The sequence below is a fragment of the Bombina bombina genome, chromosome 1 (assembly GCF_027579735.1).
Source record: "Bombina bombina isolate aBomBom1 chromosome 1, aBomBom1.pri, whole genome shotgun sequence".
In the NCBI taxonomy this organism is placed as follows: domain Eukaryota; kingdom Metazoa; phylum Chordata; class Amphibia; order Anura; family Bombinatoridae; genus Bombina; species Bombina bombina.
The window spans coordinates 1,358,215,509-1,358,236,317 of record NC_069499.1 but is presented as its reverse complement, the minus strand read 5'-3'; the positions used below and the strand labels follow the sequence as shown (position 1 = coordinate 1,358,236,317).

Genomic DNA, 20,809 nt, shown 5'->3' with positions numbered 1-20,809 from the left:
TATCTATAAGCAAATAGGGATTGAAATTAGGATTCTAATTAATATGCATCTTACTTGTAGGTTGATGTCTTACCATGAATGATAAATAATAACACTTTATAAGAGATTTATCCGGTGTTGGATTAATTTCCAAATTGAACGATTTTTTATTGATAATATATATCTTCAATTCACCGTTATAGGATGGTAATAAATGTCATCTTTTAAGTAATGCAAGAGAAAGAGCGTGATTGACTTTTACCTTTCTGATATAATCCACCAATAATAGTGCAGACCATTAGAAGAGAACCTAACTAATATCCAATCCTAGTTCTTTTAACAGTGGGTGGAAGCATACCTGAACGCCCATTGATAGATAATGAGGCGTTGTCTTGTAGCACCCTCCGGATTGGATAGCAATAGTACAAGGTTCAAATAAAAAGCCGCGCACACTACAGCCTCGGCTTATTCATTTTAGAATCTCTAAGTGAAACATTGACAAAGGCTCACGGAGCCGAAACGCGTTTGTTATTTAAACTTTAGAGTCTAATACCGCATTGTCACTCTAGCCACCTGATGCCGGTGTTTCCAGTTCCCGGCCAGGAAACAGAGGAGTGACTAGCGGTTTATTTGCTTTTAAAAGTTGTTTTTGGTTCTAAGGTTGTGGGTAGTTTAACCATTTCTAGGGAGGTTTATCCCCCTTTTCTTTTTTACTTAATTAAATAAAGCATGTATGTTTTATAATGTCACCTTTGAAAGTGAGAGTGAGTGCTATCTAAACCCCTAATCTGTCTATCCTCTAGTGTTTAAATGTAATATGTGTAATCAGCCACAAACCATCCACAGAAACCACATTATATTATCTGTTCCGGCCTTTAATACACTTTTTTATAAAAAGTGTCGGAACGGCACCTTCCCAGCAAAATATACAGACCAAATTCACTAGCCACACATAACTAGATGTGATAAGTGTAATCAACCACAAACCATCCACAGAAACCACGTTCCAATACCCGTTCCGGCCAGCAAAATGCTTTTTTATGAAAAGTGACGGAACGGCACCTTACCAGCAAACAAGATACACCAAATTCACCAGTCACACATGACTAAATGTTATAAGTGTAATCAGCCACAAACCATCCACAGAAACCACATTATGATATCTGCTCCGGCTTTAGTACACTTTTTTTTATAAAAAGGGACGGAACGGCACCTTCCCAGCAAAATATACAGACCAAATTCACCAGCCACACATAACTAGATGTGATAAGTGTAATCAACCACAAACCATCCACAGAAACCACGTTCCAATACCCGTTCTGGCCTGTAAAACGCTTATTCATGAAAAGTGATGGAACGGCACCTACCCAGCAAAATATACAGACCAAATTCACCAGCCACAAATAACTAGATGTGGTAAGTGTAATCAACCACAAACCATCCACAGAAACCACGTTCCAATACCCATTCCGGCCTGTAAAATGCTTTTTCATGAAAAGTGACGGAACGGCACCTTACCAGCAAACCAGATACACAAAATTCACCAGTCACACATGACTAAATGTTATGTGTAAGCAGCCACAAACCATCCACAGAAACCACATTATGATATCTGTTCCGGCCTTTAATACACTTTTTTATAAAAAGTGACGGAACGGCACCTTCCCAGCAAAATATACAGACCAAATTCACCAGCCACACATAACTAGATGTGATAAGTGTAATCAACCACAAACCATCCACAGAAACCACGTTTCAATACCCGTTCCGGCCTGTAAAACGCTTTTTCATGAAAAGTGCCGAAACGGCACTTTACCAGCAAACCAGATACACCAAATTCACCAGTCACACATAACTAAATGTTATAAGTGTAATCAGCCACAAACCATCCACAGAAACCACATTATGATATCTGTTCCGGCTTTAGTACACTTTTTTTTATAAAAAGGGACGGAACGGCACCTTCCCAGCAAAATATACAGACCAAATTCACCAGCCACACATAACTAGATGTGATAAGTGTAATCAACCACAAACCATACACAGAAACCACGTTCCAATACCCTTTCCGGCTTGTAAAACGCTTTTTCATGGAAAGTCACGGAACAGCACCTTACCAGCAAACCAGATACACCAAAATCACCAGTCACACATGACTAAATGTTATTAGTGTAATCAGCCACAAACCATCCACAGAAACCACATTATGATATCTGTTCCGGCCTTTAATACACTTTTTTTATATAAAGTGACGGAACGGCACCTCCCCAGCAAAATATACAGACCAAATTCACCAGCCACACAAAACTAGATGTGATAAGTGTAATCAACTACAAACAATCCACAGAAACCACGTTCCAATACCCGTTCCGGCCTGTAAAGCGTTTTTTCTTGAAAAGTGATGGAACGGCACCTTACCAGCAAACCAGATGCACCAAATTCACCAGTCACACATAACTAAATGTTATAAGTGTAATCAGCCACAAACCATCCACAGAAACCACAACATTATGATATCTGTTCCGGCCTTTAATACACATTTGATAGAAAAGTGATGGAACGGCACCTTCCCAGCAAAATATACAGACCAAATTCACCAGCCACACATAACTAGATGTGGTAAGTGTAATCAACCACAAACCATCCACAGAAACCACGTTCCAATACCCGTTCCGGCCTGTAAAATGCTTTTTCATGAAAAGTGACGGAACGGCACCTTACCAGCAAACCAGAAACACCAAATTCACCAATTACACGTAACTAAATGTTATAAGTGTAATCAGCCACAAACCACCCACAGAAACCACATTATGATATCTGTTCCGACCTTAAATACAGTTTTTTATAAAAAGTGACAGAACGACACCTTTCCAGCAAAATATACAGACCAAATTCACCAGCCACACATAACTAGATGTGATAAGTGTAATCAACCACAAACCATCCACAGAAACCACGTTCCAATACCCGTTCTGGCCTGTAAAACGCTTATTCATGAAAAGTGATGGAACGGCACCTACCCAGCAAAATATACAGACCAAATTCACCAGCCACAAATAACTAGATGTGGTAAGTGTAATCAACCACAAACCATCCACAGAAACCACGTTCCAATAGCTGTTCCGGACTGTAAAACGCTTTTTCGTGAAAAGTGACGGAACGGCACCTTACCAGCAAACCAGATACACCAAATTCACCAATTACACATAACTAAATGTTATAAGTGTAATCAGCCACACACCACCCACAGAAACCACATTATATCTGTTCCGGCCTTAAATACACTTTTTTATATAAAGTGACGGAACGGCACCTTTCCAGCAAAATATACAGACCAAATTCACCAGCCACACATAACTAGATGTGATAAGTGTAATCAACCACAAACCATCCACAGAAACCACGTTCCAATACCCGTTCCGGCCTGTAAAATGCTTTTTCATGAAAAGTGACGGAACGGCACCTACCCAGCAAAATATACAGACCAAATTCACCAGCCACAAATAACTAGATGTGGTAAGTGTAATCAAACACAAACCATCCACAGAAACCACTTTCCAATAGCCGTTCTGGCCTGTAAAACGCTTTTTCCTGAAAAGTGATGGAACGGCACCTACCCAGCAAAATATACAGACCAAATTCACCAGCCACAAATAACTAGATGTGGTAAGTGTAATCAACCACAAACCATCCACAGAAATCACATTCCAATAGTCGTTCCGGCCTGTAAAACGCTTTTTCGTGAAAAGTGACAGAACGGCACCTTACCAGCAAACCAGATACACCAAATTCACCAATTACACATAACTAAATGTTATAAGTGTAATCAGCCACAAACCACCCACTGAAACCACATTGTGATATCTGTTCCGGCCTTAAATACACTTTTTTATAAAAAGTGATGGAACGGCACCTTCCCAGCAAAATATACAGACCAAATTCACCAGCCACACATAACTAGATGTGATAAGTGTAATCAACCACAATCCATCCACAGAAACCACGTTCCAATACCCGTTCCGGCCTGTAAAACGCTTTTTTGTGAAAAGTGACAGAACGGCACCTTACCAGCAAACAAGATACACCAAATTCACCAATTACACATAACTAAATGTTATAAGTGTAATCAGCCACAAACCATCCACAGAAACCACATTATGATATCTGTTCCAGCCTTTAATACACTTTTTTTTATAAAAATTGACGGAACGGCACCTTCCTAGCAACATATACAGACCAAATTCACCAGCTACACATAACTAGATGTGATGTGTAATCAACCAAAAACCATCCACAGAAACCACGTTCCAATATCCGTTCCGGCCTGTAAAATGCTTTTTCATGAAAAGTGACAGAACAGCACCTTACCAGCAAACCAGATACACCAAATTCACCAGTCACACATGACTAAATGTTATAAGTGTAATCAGCCACAAACCAACTACAGAAACCACATTATGATATCTGTTCCGGCCTTTAATACACTTTTTTATAAAAAGTGATGGAACGGCACCTTCCCAGCAAAATATACAGACCAAATTCACCAGCCACACATAACTAGATGTGATAAGTGTAATAAACCACAAACCATCCACAGAAACCACGTTCCAATACCCGATCCGGCCTGAAAAATGATTTTTCATGAAAAGTGACGGAACAGCACCTTACCAGCAAACCAGATACACCAAATTCACCAGTCACACATGACTAAATGTTATAAGTGTAATCAGCCACAAACCAACCACAGAAACCACATTATGATATGTGTTCCGGCCTTTAATACACTTTTTTTATAAAAAGTGATGGAACGGCACCTTCCCAGCAAAATATACAGACCAAATTCGCCAGCCACACATAACTAGATGTGATAAGTGTAATCAACCACAAACCATCCACAGAAACCACGTTCCAATACCCGATCCGGCCTGAAAAATGCTTTTTCATGAAAAGTGACGGAACAGCACCTTACCAGGCAACCAGATACACCAAATTCACAAGTCACATGTGACTAAATGTAATAAGTGTAATCAGACACAAACCATCCACAGAAACCATGTTCCAATACCCGTTCCGGTCTGTAAAACGCTTTTTCATGAAAAGTGACGGAACGGCACCTACCCAGCAAAATATACAGACCAAATTCACCAGCCACAAATAACTAGATGTGGTAAGTGTAATCAACCACAAACCATCCACAGAAACCATGTTCCAATACCCGTTCCGGCCTGTAAAACGCTTTTTCATGAAAAGTGACGGAACAGCACCTTAACAGCAAACCAGATACACCAAATTCACCAGTCACACATGACTAAATGTTATAAGTGTAATCAGCCACAAACCAACCACAGAAACCACATTATGATATCTGTTCCGGCCTTTAATACACTTTTTTATAAAAAGTGACGGAACGGCACCTTCCCAGCAAAATATACAGACCAAATTCACCAGCCACACATAACTAGATGTGATAAGTGTAATCAACCACAAACCATCCACAAAAACCACGTTCCAATACCCGTTCCGGCCTGTAAAACGCTTTTTCATGAAAAATGACGGAACAGCACCTTACCAGCAAACCAGATACACCAAATTCACCAGTCACACATAACTAAATGTTATAAGTGTAATCAGCCACAAACCATCCACAGAAACCACATTATGATATCTGTTCCGGCCTTTAATACACTTCTTTATAAAAAGTGACGGAACGGCACCTTCCCAGCAAAATATACAGACCAAATTCACCAGCCACACATAACTAGATGTGACAAGTGTAATAAACCACAAACCATCCACAGAAACCACGTTCCAATACCCGATCCGGCCTGAAAAATTATTTTTCATGATAAGTGACGGAACAGCACCGTACCAGCAAACCAGATACACCAAATTCACCAGTCACACATGACTAAATGTTATAAGTGTAATCAGCCACAAACCAACCACAGAAACCACATTATGATATCTGTTCCGGCCTTTAATACACTTTTTTATAAAAAGTGATGGAACGGCACCTTCCCAGCAAAATATACAGACAGAATTCGCCAGCCACACATAACTAGATGTGATAAGTGTAATCAACCACAAACCATCCACAGAAACCACGTTCCAATACCCGATCCGGCCTGAAAAATGCTTTTTCATGAAAAGTGACGGAACAGCACCTTACCAGGCAACCAGATACACCAAATTCACAAGTCACATGTGATTAAATGTAATAAGTGTAATCAGACACAAACCATCCACAGAAACCATGTTCCAATACCCGTTCCGGTCTGTAAAACGCTTTTTCATGAAAAGTGACGGGACGGCACCTACCCAGCAAAATATACAGACCAAATTCACCAGCCACAAATAACTAGATGTGGTAAGTGTAATCAACCACAAACCATCCACAGAAACCATGTTCCAATACCCGTTCCGGCCTGTAAAACGCTTTTTCATGAAAAGTGACGGAACAGCACCTTAACAGCAAACCAGATACACCAAATTCACCAGTCACACATGACTAAATGTTATAAGTGTAATCAGCCACAAACCAACCACAGAAACCACATTATGATATCTGTTCCGGCCTTTAATACACTTTTTTATAAAAAGTGACGGAACGGCACCTTCCCAGCAAAATATACACTCCAAATTCACCAGCCACACATAACTAGATGTGGTAAGTGAAATCAACCACAAACCATCCACAGAAACCACGTTCCAATACCTGTTCCGGCCTGTAAAACACTTTTTCATGAAAAATGACGGAACAGCACCTTACCAGCAAACCAGATACACCAAATTCACCAGTCACACATAACTAAATGTTATAAGTGTAATCAGCCACAAACCATCCACAGAAACAACATTATGATATCTGTTCTGGCCTTTAATACACTTTTTTATAAAAAGTGACGGAACGGCACCTTCCCAGCAAAATATACAGACCAAATTCACCAGACACACATAACTAGATTTTGGAACGTGGTTTCTGTGGATGGTTTGTGGTTGATTACACCTATCACATCTAGTTATGTTTGGCTGTTGAATTTGGTCTGTATATTTTGCTGGGAAGGTGCCGTTCCGTCACTTTTCTATCAAATGTGTATTAAAGGCCGGAACAGATATCATAATGTGGTTTCTGTGGTTGGTTTGTGGCTGATTACACTTATAACATTTAGTCATGTGTGACTGGTGAATTTGGTGTATCTGGTTTGCTGTTAAGGTGCTGTTCCGTCACTTTTCATGAAAAAGCATTTTACAGGCCGGAATGGGTATTGAAACATGGTTTCTGTGAATGGTTTGTGGTTGATTAAACTTACCACATCTAGTTATTTGTGGCTGGTGAATTTGGTCTGTATATTTTGCTGGGTAGGTGCCGTTCCGTCACTTTTTATGAAAAAGCGGTTTACAGGCCGGAACGGGTATTGGAACGTGGTTTCTGTGGATGGTTTGTGGCTGATTACACTTATTACATTTAGTCACATGTGACTTGTGAATTTGGTGTATCTGGTTGCCTGGTAAGGTGCTGTTTCGTCACTTTTCATGAAAAAGCATTTTTCAGGCCGGAACGGGCATTGGAACGTGGTTTCTGTGGATGGTTTGTGGTTGATTACACTTATCACATCTAGTTATGTGTGGCTGGTGAATTTGGTCTGTATATTTTGCTGGGAAGGTGCCGTTCCGTCACTTTTCTATCAAATGTGTATTAAAGGCCGGAACAGATATCATAATGTGGTTTCTGTGGTTGGTTTGTGGCTGATTACACTTATAACATTTAGTCATGTGTGACTGGTGAATTTGGTGTATCTGGTTTGCTGGTAAGGTGCTGTTCCGTCACTTTTCATGAAAAAGCATTTTTCAGGCCGGATCGGGTATTGGAACGTGGTTTCTGTGGATGGTTTGTGGTTGATTACACTTATCACATCTAATTATGTGTGGCTGGTGAATTTGGTCTGTATATTTTGCTGGGAAGGTGCCGTTCCGTCACTTTTTATAAAAAAAAAAGTGTATTAAAGGCCGGAACAGATATCATAATGTGGTTTCTGTGGATGGTGTGTGGCTGATTACACTTATAACATTTAGTTATGTGTGACTGGTGAATTTGGTGTATCTGGTTTGCTGGTAAAGTGCCGTTCCGTCACTTTTCATGAAAAAGCGTTTTACAGGCCGGAACGGGTATTGGAACATGGTTTCTGTGGATGGTTTGTGGTTGATTACACCTATCACATCTAGTTATGTTTGGCTGTTGAATTTGGTCTGTATATTTTGCTGGGAAGGTGCCGTTCCGTCACTTTTTATAAAAAAAGTGTATTAAAGGCCGGAACAGAGATCATAATGTGGTTTCTGTGGTTGGTTTGTGGCTGATTACACTTATAACATTTAGTCATGTGTGACTGGTGAATTTGGTGTATCTGGTTTGCTGTTAAGGTGCTGTTCCGTCACTTTTCATGAAAAAGCATTTTACAGGCCGGAATGGGTATTGAAACATGGTTTCTGTGGATGGTTTGTGGTTGATTACACTTACCACATCTAGTTATTTGTGGCTGGTGAATTTGGTCTGTATATTTTGCTGGGTAGGTGCCGTTCCGTCACTTTTTATGAAAAAGCGGTTTACAGGCCGGAACGGGTATTGGAACGTGGTTTCTGTGGATGGTTTGTGGCTGATTACACTTATTACATTTAGTCACATGTGACTTGTGAATTTGGTGTATCTGGTTGCCTGGTAAGGTGCTGTTCCGTCACTTTTCATGAAAAAGCATTTTTCAGGCCGGAACGGGCATTGGAACGTGGTTTCTGTGGATGGTTTGTGGTTGATTACACTTATCACATCTAGTTATGTGTGGCTGGTGAATTTGGTCTGTATATTTTGCTGGGAAGGTGCCGTTCCGTCACTTTTCTATCAAATGTGTATTAAAGGCCGGAACAGATATCATAATGTGGTTTCTGTGGTTGGTTTGTGGCTGATTACACTTATAACATTTAGTCATGTGTGACTGGTGAATTTGGTGTATCTGGTTTGCTGGTAAGGTGCTGTTCCGTCACTTTTCATGAAAAAGCATTTTTCAGGCCGGATCGGGTATTGGAACGTGGTTTCTGTGGATGGTTTGTGGTTGATTACACTTATCACATCTAATTATGTGTGGCTGGTGAATTTGGTCTGTATATTTTGCTGGGAAGGTGCCGTTCCGTCACTTTTTATAAAAAAAAAGTGTATTAAAGGCCGGAACAGATATCATAATGTGGTTTCTGTGGATGGTGTGTGGCTGATTACACTTATAACATTTAGTTATGTGTGACTGGTGAATTTGGTGTATCTGGTTTGCTGGTAAAGTGCCGTTCCGTCACTTTTCATGAAAAAGCGTTTTACAGGCCGGAACGGGTATTGGAACATGGTTTCTGTGGATGGTTTGTGGTTGATTACACTTATCACATCTAGTTATGTGTGGCTGGTGAATTTGGTCTGTATATTTTGCTGGGAAGGTGCCGTTCCGTCACTTTTTATAAAAAAGTGTATTAAAGGCCGGAACAGATATCATAATGTGGTTTCTGTGGATGGTTTGTGGCTGATTACACTTATAACATTTAGTTATGTGTGACTGGTGAATTTGGTGTATCTCGTTTACTGGTAAAGTGCTGTTCCGTCACTTTTCATGAAAAAGCGTTTTTCAGGTCGGAACGGGTATTGGAACGTGGTTTCTGTGGATATTTTGTGGTTGATTACACTTATCACATCTAGTTATGTGTGGCTGGTGAATTTGGTCTGTATATTTTGCTGGGAAGGGGCCGTTCCGTCACTTTTTATAAAAAAAAAGTGTATTAAAGGTCGGATCAGATATCATAATGTGGTTTCTGTGGATGATTTGTGGCTGATTACACTTATAACATTTAGTTGTGTGTGACTGGTGAATTTGGTGTATCTGGTTTGCTGGTAAAGTGCTGTTCCGTCACTTTTCATGAAAAAGCGTTTTACAGGCCGGAACGGGTATTGGAACGTGGTTTCTGTGGTTGGTTGTGGTTGATTACACTTATCACATCTAGTTATGTGTGGCTGGTGAATTTGGTCTGTATATTTTGCTGGGAAGGTGCCGTTCCATCACTTTTTATAAAAAAGTGTATTAAAGGCCGGAACAGATATCTTAATGTGGTTTCTGTGGATGGTTTGTGGCTGATTACACTTATAACATTTAGTCATGTGTGACTGGTGAATTTGGTGTATCTGGTTTGCTGGTAAGGTGCCGTTCCGTCACTTGTGTGACTGGTGAATTTGGTGTATCTTGTTTGCTGGTAAGGTGCTGTTCTGTCACTTTTCATGAAAAAGCGTTTTACAGGCCCGAACAGGTATTGGAACGTGGTTTCTGTGGATGTTTTGTGGTTGATTAGACTTATCACATCTAGTTATGTGTGGCTGGTGAATTTGGTCTGTATATTTTGCTGGGAAGGTGCCGTTCCATCACTTTTTATAAAAAAAAGTGTATTAAAGGCCGGAACAGATATCATAATGTGGTTTCTGTGGGTGGTTTGTGGCTGATTACACTTATAACATTTAGTTATGTGTAATTGGTGAATTTGGTGTATCTGGTTTTCTGGTAAGGTGCCGTTCCGTCACTTTTCACGAAAAAGCGTTATACAGGCCGGAACGGCTATTGGAACGTGGTTTCTGTGGATGGTTTGTGGTTGATTACACTTACCACATCTAGTTATTTGTGGCTGGTGAATTTGGTCTGTATATTTTGCTGGGTAGGTGCCGTTCCGTCACATGAAAAAGCGTTTTACAGGCCGGAACGGGTATTGGAATGTGGTTTCTGTGGATGGTTTGTGGCTGATTACACTTATTACATTTAGTCACATGTGAATTTGGTGTATCTGGTTTCCTGGGAAGGTGCTGTTCCGGGCTGTTATGTTTGGTTCCGGACACTATTTTGGTAGTTAAAGCGTTAATTAATTATTATATCACAAATATTCTTGTTCCTAAAATTGTTCTCAAGAGTCTCTAATACATCCCATTATATTTTAAATCAATTTTCTTCGTAAAAGGCCTGTTCCGGCCTGTTCCGTTCCGTTCCGGCTTTTACACCGTTCCCAGTGCAGGGGTAGTTTGTAGGAGGCATGGCATAACAGCACAATACATACAGTATGTGTGTGTTTGTGTGTATGTGTATATATATATGCTGTATTAGGCTACAATGTGTGATTTTTTTAAAATTTTGGGATGGTGGTGTGCCACAGGATTTTTTAATGTAAAAAAGTGTGCCACGGCAAAAAAAAGGTTAAAAATCACTGATATAGATAACTCTGACTCCCTTACTCTCTCTCTCTCTCTCTTCCAGCTGTTCCAGATGCAGACAGTATTGGTGACTGTTTAAGGCTTCGTGTATCTGTTTGCTGTAAACCCACCAGTAAGTGTTTTGGGATTCAAATATTGATTATGGTACAACATCCACAGATAAGACTTTCTTTGCAAGGGTTTGTGTTTTATAAGTACTCCATCAGAACGTGTAAATACCCTAATATAATATGGGCTTTTAACTGTTAATTATCACAGTTGTTCAAAACATTAGATCTAGGACTTCATCATATCATAAATTATATATCTAATATAAACTTTTACTGATCCCATCTGATGGTTTTAATTTTCAACATAGATACTATTATAAACTGATTCTTTGTCTACCACATCCTACATTCTGTTTTAAAATGTCCAACATCCTGACATATTTTTTTTTTTTCCTTTTATGCTATTTGTACCCATGTTTTTTTTTTCTTTTATTATTTATTTCAGTACTAATTTCCCATGTCCTATTAAACACATTTTTATTTTCTGTATGCCATTTCATTGTACACCATGCCGCTAATAGTCTGTGAAAATCCTTGGGTCAAATTATTAATCTTTTGTCTTCTCTCTCAGCTGTAAAACCTGTTACAGAGGTTCCCAAATCTCAACCACGTGGAGGAGCACCAGGAGCTGGAGGCGGAAGCAAGACTTCAGGTCAAGGGGGTAAATATTGTTTAATTAGTTCACTAAGCTCCCTTAGCCCCCCCCCCCCCCCCCCTTTTTATTTTATTTATTTTTAGTGCGTGCGTGAAAATGGTTGTCAGCAATATTTAGTAATAATTGTACTTGTTTCTTGCAGATCCCAGGAGGCCTCTGGGAAGCTCTTCATTCTCCATCAAAGTATCCCCTTTACTTGTCACTCTGTGCCTCTTTCTTCTGCTTTGGAACTGACCCACTCATGCTCTAGAACATGCTTTAGAGACAATCGGAATTGCACAGGACTCTTGTATTTTGTTGCTTAGAACTTGTCTTTTCAGACATTTTATGGAGAAACTCCAAATAATCTCCACTGCACTTTAGGAGAGTGAAGGATTCTGGGGGCAAACCCCAGCCTGCCCCATAAATCTGATGCTCTCTACATTGGACCAAAGCACAAAAGCTGTTGATCAGACTCTCTGCCTGTGGAACTGTTACACCATAATCTTCTGGTAGTGGAAAGGAATAGTCTGAGGTGGAATTATCGTGTGGAGAGATCTAGCAGAATTTTTCATTGACCTGACTGATATGATCTTACTAAAGAAAGGAGCAATCCAGCTTTGAGATGGGATTCTCTTGCTGAGCATCTGTGCTACCAGTTTCTATTTTCTTCACTCCCGGGTTTCCAGGCTGACACCATGATCATCAATATCTCCCATTTCCTTTACCACTGTCCCCGTATTAATGTCATTCAGGTAAGTTCACACCTAACACCCATCTTCAAGCATCTTCATTTTTAGAGAGTCTTCTCTCACTTTATAAATAAGTAAATAAATAAAGGTTCATTTAAAGTAAAATATTTAAGTGATATTGAATATTATTTTGGTTTCCTTACAAGGGACTACGTATATTTATTTACCAAATAAATGTTAGCAAAGCTACCTGAAAACTGAGTAGATCTTGTCTCCCTTAATTGTTGACATAGACAATGGCATATATATTTGTCCCTCTCCTTCTGGCTTCTCCTCTGGCAGGCAGAAATCTGATGCCCACATTTACCATTGCACACGAGCAATGGTGTGCTCACGTGCAACCTCTCCCCCTGCCCAGCCAATCACACGTGAGCAGGAACTGTCAATATTCCCGCCCAGACAAGACCAGGGAGATTGAAATTCTTCACCTAAGAGGTGGAGAACAGGGCAAGGAAGGAGTGATCTGATGACCGTTGCTTGATAAATCCTGACTGCAGGTTCGCTTGTGCGAACCTGCAATCAAAGGTGGGAGAAGGATTTGTTAAATCGAGCCCTAAGGGTTAGCTATAAATGAGTTTGTCTACTGCACAATCTGTGACATTTTGAAGGAAACTTGGGTGACAGAATTTGCGTTACAAGCACTTTGGGGGGGGGGGTGCGACAAGCTCCTTTTTTTTTTTTTTTTTTTTCACACAGAGGCAAGCAAAATAGTGAATGTAAACTGCAATGGTTTTTTTCCGACACATAGTGGACTTTATTTTATGCTAACAAATTGCTTGACAAATACTTTGTAATCCGGGAGCCCGCCAGCAAAATCCAATTTACAGGATATTCTTGGTTGAGATCTGTGCATATCCTAAAAGGGCTAATTAAGAAAAAAAATGTTTAAAAATTGTTGGGAAGTATTTTTAAAATAATTTGCAAAAATACTTAAAATAGCCATGCTGTCTGGACACTGTGCTCCACCCCTCTTATCAGTGTTTAGACGCAGGCATTGTATTTCAACTGAGTTCACGGCTTCTAGGCAAGCTCCAGCAGATAATCCCTATTCATTTGTGCATTTTACCTAAATAACAATGGATATAGCTACAGCCATAAAAGGAATTGTGTGGGGAATTAGAGCTGTATAATTCAGAAACTTAAAAGAAAGGGTTAATGGCGAGGTACTGCAGTATAAATTTGCAGGTAAAGTAATTAATGTACATATTATTATATTTTGTCTCTATCTCAACTTGTTTTATGTCGCTTTAAAGACAAACGGCTAGATTTGGAGTTTTGTCGGTAACGACCCGAAAAACTAACGCCGGCTTTTTTCTGGCCGCATCATAAAAACAACTCTGGTATTGAGAGTCCACATAAAGGCTGCGTTAGGCTCCAAAAAAGGAGCGTAGAGCATTTTTAACGCAGCTTCAACTCTCGATACCAGAGTTGCTTACGCAAGCGGCCAGCCTCAAAAACGTGCTCGTGCACGATTCTCCCATAGGAAACAATGGGGCTGTTTGAGCTGAAAAAAAACCTAACACCTGCAAAAAAGCCGCGTTCAGCTCTTAACGCAGCCCCATTGTTTGCTATGCGGAAACACTTCCTACGTCTGCACCTAACACCCTAACATGTACCCCGAGTCTAAACACCCCTAACCTTACACTTATTAACCCCTAATCTGCCGCCCCCGCTATCGCTGACCGCTGCATATTATTATTAACCCCTAATCTGCCGCTCCGTAAACCGCCGCTACTTACATTATCCCTATGTACCCCTAATCTGCTGCCCCTAACACCGCCGACCCCTATATTATATTTATTAAGCCCTAATCTGCCCCCCACAACGTTGCCTCCATCTGCCTACACTTATTAACCCCTAATCCGCCTCACTAACCCTATAATAAATAGTATTAACCCCTAATCTGCCCTCCCTAACATCGCCGACACCTAACTTCAAACATTAACCCCTAATCTGCCGACTGGAGCTCACCGCTATTCTAATAAATGTATTAACCCCTAAAGCTAAGTCTAACCCTAACACTAACATTATATTAACATATAATTTACATCTAACGAAATTAATTAACTCTTATTAAATAAATTATTCCTATTTAAAGCTAAATACTTACCTGTAAAATAAATCCTAATATAGCTACAATATAAATTATAATTATATTATAGCTATTTTAGGATTAATATTTATTTTACAGGCAACTTTGTAATTATTTTAACCAGGTATAATAGCTATTAAATAGTTATTTATTATTTAATAGCTACCTAGTTAAAATAATTACAAAAATACCTGTAAAATAAATCCTAACCTAAGTTACAATTAAACCTAACACTATACTATCATTAAATTAATTAAATAAACTACCTACAATTACCTACAATTAAACCTAACACTACACTATCAATAAATAAATTAAATACAATTCCTACAAATAACTACAATGAAATAAACTAACTAAAGTACAAAAAATAAAAAAGAACTAAGTTACAAAAAATAAAAAAATATTTACAAACATAAGAAAAATAGTACAACAATTTTAAACTAATTACACCTACTCTAAGCCCCCTAATAAAATAACAAAGACCCCCAAAATAAAAAATGCCCTACCCTATTCTAAATTACTACAGTTCAAAGCTCTTTTACCTTACCAGCCCTGAACAGGGCCCTTTGTGGGGCATGCCCCAAAGAATTCAGCTCTTTTGCCTGTAAAAAAATAAACATACAATACCCCCCCCCAACATTACAACCCACATACCCCTAATCTAACCCAAACCCCCCTTAAATAAACCTAACACTAAGCCCCTGAAGATCTTCCTACCTTATCTTCACCCTGCCAGGTTCACCGATCCGTCCTGATCCAAGCCCAAGCGGGGGGCTGAAGAGGTCCATGATCCGGCTGAAGTCTTCATCCAAGCGGGAGCTGAAGATGTCCATGATCCGGATGAAGTCTTCTATCAACGGCATCTTCAATCTTCTTTCTTCCGGATCCATCTTGCAGACCTCCGACGCGGAACATCCTCTTCTCCCGACGCCTACTAGCCGAATGACGGTTCCTTTAAGGGACATCATCCAAGATGGCGTCCCTCGAATTCCGATTGGCTGATAGGATTCTATCAGCCAATCGGAATTAAGGTAGGAATATTCTGATTGGCTGATGGAATCAGCCAATCAGAATCAAGTTCAATCTGATTGGCTGATCCAATCAGATTGAGCTCGCATTCTATTGGCTGTTCCGATCAGCCAATAGAATGCGAGCTCAATCTGATTGGGTCAGATTCCATCCAATCAGAATATTCCTACCTTAATTCCGATTGGCTGATAGAATCCTATCAGCCAATCGGAATTCGAGGGACGCCATCTTGGATGACGTCCCTTAAAGGAACCGTCATTCGGCTAGTAGGCGTCGGGAGAAGAGGATGTTCCGCGGAGGTCTGCAAGATGGATCCGGAAGAAAGAAGATTGAAGATGCCGTTGATAGAAGACTTCATCCGGATCATGGACCTCTTCAGCTCCCGCTTGGATGAAGACTTCATCCGGATCATGGACATCTTCAGCTCCCGCTTGGATGAAGACTTCAGCTGGATCATGGACCTCTTCAGCCCCCCGCTTGGGCTTGGATCAGGACATCGGAGGAGCTCTTCAGGACGGATCGGTGAACCTGGCAGGGTGAAGATAAGGTAGGAAGATCTTCAGGGGCTTAGTGTTAGGTTTATTTAAGGGGGGTTTGGGTTAGATTAGGGGTATGTGGGTGGTGGGTTGTAATGTTGGGGGGGGGTATTGTATGTTTATTTTTTTACAGGCAAAAGAGCTGAATTCTTTGGGGCATGCCCCGCAAAGGGCCCTGTTCAGGGCTGGTAAGGTAAAAGAGCTTTGAACTGTAGTAATTTAGAATAGGGTAGGGCATTTTTTATTTTGGGGGTCTTTGTTATTTTATTAGGGGGCTTAGAGTAGGTGTAATTAGTTTAAAATTGTTGTAATATTTTTCTTATGTTTGTAAATATTTTTTTATTTTTTGTAACTTAGTTCTTTTTTATTTTTTGTACTTTAGTTAGTTTATTTCATTGTAGTTATTTGTAGGAATTGTATTTAATTTATTTATTGATAGTGTAGTGTTAGGTTTAATTGTAGGTAATTGTAGGTAGTTTATTTAATTAATTTAATGATAGTATAGTGTTAGGTTTAATTGTAACTTAGGTTAGGATTTATTTTACAGGTAATTTTGTAATTATTTTAACTAGGTAGCTATTAAATAATAAATAACTATTTAATAGCTATTGTACCTGGTTAAAATAATTACAAAGTTGCCTGTAAAATAAATATTAATCCTAAAATAGCTATAATATAATTTATAATTTATATTGTAGCTATATTAGGATTTATTTTACAGGTAAGTATTTATTTATCTTTAAATAGGAATAATTTATTTAATAAGAGTTAATTAATTTCGTTAGATGTAAATTATATTTAACTTAGGGGGGTGTTAGTGTTAGGGTTAGACTTAGCTTTAGGGGTTAATACATTTATTAGAATAGCGGTGAGCTCCGGTCGGCAGATTAGGGGTTAATAAGTGTAGGCAGGTGAAGGCGACGTTGAGGGGGGCTGATTAGGGGTTAATAAATATAATATAGGGGTCGGCGGTGTTAGGGGCAGCAGATTAGGGGTACATAAGTATAACGTAGGTGGCGTCGGCAGATTAGGGGTTAAAAAAATTTAATTAAGTGGCGGTGATGTGGGGGAACCTCGGTTTAGGGGTACATAGGTAGTTTATGGGTGTTAGTGTACTTTAGAGTACAGTAGTTAAGAGCTTTCTGGGCTAACGCCGGTTTATAAAGCTCTTAACTACTGACTTTTTTCCTGCGGCTGGAGTTTTGTCGTTAGATGTCTAACGCTCACTTCAGACACGACTCTAAATACAGGAGTTAGGAAGATCCCATTGAAAAGATAGGATACGCAATTTACGTAAGGGGATCTGCGGTATGGAAAAGTCGCGGCTGAAAAGTGAGCGTTAGACCCTATTTTGAGTGACTCCAAATACCGGAGGTAGCCTAAAACCAGCGTTAGGAGCCTCTAACGCTGGTTTTCACGGCTAACGCCAAACTCCAAATCTAGGCCAAAGTTACTAGTCAATCCAATATAAAATATAGGATTTTTCCCCCTACAGTATCTTAATAGCCCAAGAATAAGGGAAATTCCCAGCTATATATAATGAAAATAATTACATACATATGGAGTTGTATTTTTTTTTTTTATTATTATTTTTCAATATGCATTTTTATTGTGTAGAAGCAGTCCTGATCATTTTCATATCTGTAAAAAAAAAAAAAAAAGCATCATCAGTTATTTTTCTTAGTTCCATTTTAATATTTGCAATATTTTCATGTATGTAGAGCCATGTCTGTATCCACCAACATAGATGTGGGAGAAACCATTATCAACCAGTCATTAATTTAATCTTTAAATTTCCCTTTTAACATGAGTAGCAATTAACTTGAGGACAGGAATTTAGCAATTGGAAGATATTTGAGACACTTGACATAATCCTTTTTTTTTATTTTTTTTAACCATTAAAAACACTGTTTAACAGATTTGATATAGAATATTTAAATTGTCTAACTGAACCAATTTAAGACAAGCATTTAAATAACAACTTTCTATGTGTTCTATATGATTTTATGTATAATCTTTAATTCCACACTACAATCCAGTGCAAAATATATTTGTTTTCCTTGTATAGTTAGTTTGCATACACCCCTTCTAATCTCTGCTTTTCTGTTATTGACCAGGTACCACAGAACGGACCCTTTTAATTGGGGATTGATCAGTGAGAAGTGGTGGAAAGCTACTTGGTAGATATTGTTGGATATCCCTGAGTTCTCTAACTATGTGAGGATCTACGTCCTGCCGTTTGCACTGAGAAGGGATCTCTTTCCCAACCAAAGATGTGGACTTCTTTAAGGAAATTAGGGCCCAAAGCTCACCTGAGAACCGATTTTCTACATCACTTTTTGTATTTTTATTTTCTAAGTGCTCTACTCTTAAATTTATATTAAAGTATACACCCATGGATTGGAGGGTTACTTGTATCTGAATTTACTTTAGGTAAAGGGAAGCTGATGGTTGATCATAAAATATGCGCCTAAGTGTACAAGGCACAACTGCACAAAAGTATGAACAAAATGTCTGCAAAGCTTCAAACTCCCTTGGCTACATTATACAAGATGCACAATCTGTTTCCCCACTAGAGACCTCTAACACTCTGATGTCCTCCTCCTCTGCAGCATCTATCCCCTCCATTTCTCTTTCTCTCCACTTAAAGTTTAATTGGTGCAAAAAAAAAAATCTTCCTATATTTTGTATATAAAGTGCACTCAAAATATTTTATTTTTATTCTATTTTTCTTTATACCTACAGGATTCTTCCTTTCTTAATCTCAATGTATTAAGCACACGCTATACAGATTTGCAGGTAGGGTGGGTTAAAAAAGTGGAATTGGTCCTTCTTCAAAAGGGCAGCCATTTCTGCTCCTGCAGACTAGGAGAATTGTTTTCGGTCAGGAGAACGAAGTTCTGTCTTCTATGAAGATAAATAACTTGCAGTATTCATTGTGTTTACAAAAACTTTTTTTTTATGAATTTACATTAATGTATGTATTTTGTTAGAAACTGAGCCAAAAAAAATAAAATATTACAAATATCCTTCTGTGTCAAAATAATTGATATATGTAGAGTTGAATAGGATCTGTTTAATGTACATTTTGATGATGCAAAAACGTAGTAGGTTTATCCAGTGTATATTTGTAGTCTTAACTCTTTCAGTACTATGTCATTTCTAGGCTGTTATGCTGGTAGCCTTTAAAGAGACATGAAAAGATATCTTTATAGGTATCGTGCACATGACTGGGGCACTACATGACAGGAAGTAGTGCGGTCATCTAGCTCTCTTGCTAATGTATAACATTGTTGCAAAACTGCTGCCATATAGCAGGGGTCAGCAACCTTGGGCCCCCAGATGTTTTGTAACTACATTTTCCATGATGCTGAGACACTCTTTAGGCTGTCTCAGCATCATGGGACATGTAGTTCCAAAATATCTGGGGGCCCAAGGTTACTGACCCCTGCCATATAGAACTACAGACCCATGCACACTCCTGAACTTGCCTTCCTGCCTTTCAACAAAGGACAACAAGAAAACAAAGTCCAATTTGATAACCGAAGTAAATTGGAAAGTTGAATGCTCTATCTGAACCATGAAAGAACATTTTTGGGTTTTATGTCCCACTAAACATCATTGTATCATGCTTTAACTTTAAAGGAATTTTGTACCGTGAAACCCTTTTAATGTGTTTCCAACAGTTTATTTTACCCACTGGTATTGCATCGTTTACAAAATGTCTCCTTTATTTTGTCATTGGAAATGGCTGTTTTTTTTATTGATGAAACGTCCACCCATAGTAAAAATATGAATGCTGCAATATTCTCTATAGAAAAGCTAGGTAAACAAGGCATCAGAAGAAATACATCTCCCATTTTTTTTATTATGCTGCTCTTTGGTTGTGTAGCTGATATACTGTGCATATTATGTAAAAATGATTGTCTCGCCTAATTTAAAGGTCCATAATAGTGGGAACAATACATTCTCTAACTTGTTAGAGCATGTCATTTTATCACCAGCAACTCTGTGTTTAACCCCCACAAAGGGCTCCCATTCATACTGCTGGTCACCCATTCAGCGGCAATAGTCTCACCACCCAGCTGTACAACTCCCTTTGCTGATTGGCACTTCCCAAACAGTACCATAAAGGGTCATTAAACACTAAATAAATGTATGCACCTCTCTCTAATCATGTGTGCTGCTATTATAGAAACTAGGGTACACTGCAGGTATCTGCACATATGCACTGGAAGTTAATGTGCAATATGCATCAAAACGAAATTAGACAGGTGCATAAATGTGAGCACCCCAACAGAAATATTGGATCAATATTTAGTAGAGCCTCCCTTAGCAGAAATAACAGCCTCTAGACGCTTCCTATAGCCTGTAATGAGATTCTGGATGAAGGTATTTTGGACCATTCCTACTTGCAAAACATCTCCAGTTCAGTTAGGTTTGATGGTTGTCGAGCATG

The 20,809-nt window shown here is 39.1% G+C and overlaps 1 protein-coding gene across 1 annotated transcript in view; it reads left to right on the top strand.

Moving 5' to 3' along the window:
* EFNA4 (ephrin A4) overlaps window positions 1-19,379 on the top strand; it is a 54,310-nt gene extending 34,931 nt beyond the window's left edge. The window contains exons 3-6 of the mRNA XM_053719662.1: window positions 11,298-11,366; window positions 11,876-11,965; window positions 12,102-12,693; window positions 18,468-19,379. Coding sequence (XP_053575637.1) covers window positions 11,298-11,366; window positions 11,876-11,965; window positions 12,102-12,193 — 251 coding nt within the window. The 3' untranslated portion in view covers window positions 12,194-12,693; window positions 18,468-19,379. The remainder of the gene's footprint in view (window positions 1-11,297; window positions 11,367-11,875; window positions 11,966-12,101; window positions 12,694-18,467) is intronic.
* The last annotated feature ends 1,430 nt before the right edge of the window (window positions 19,380-20,809 follow it).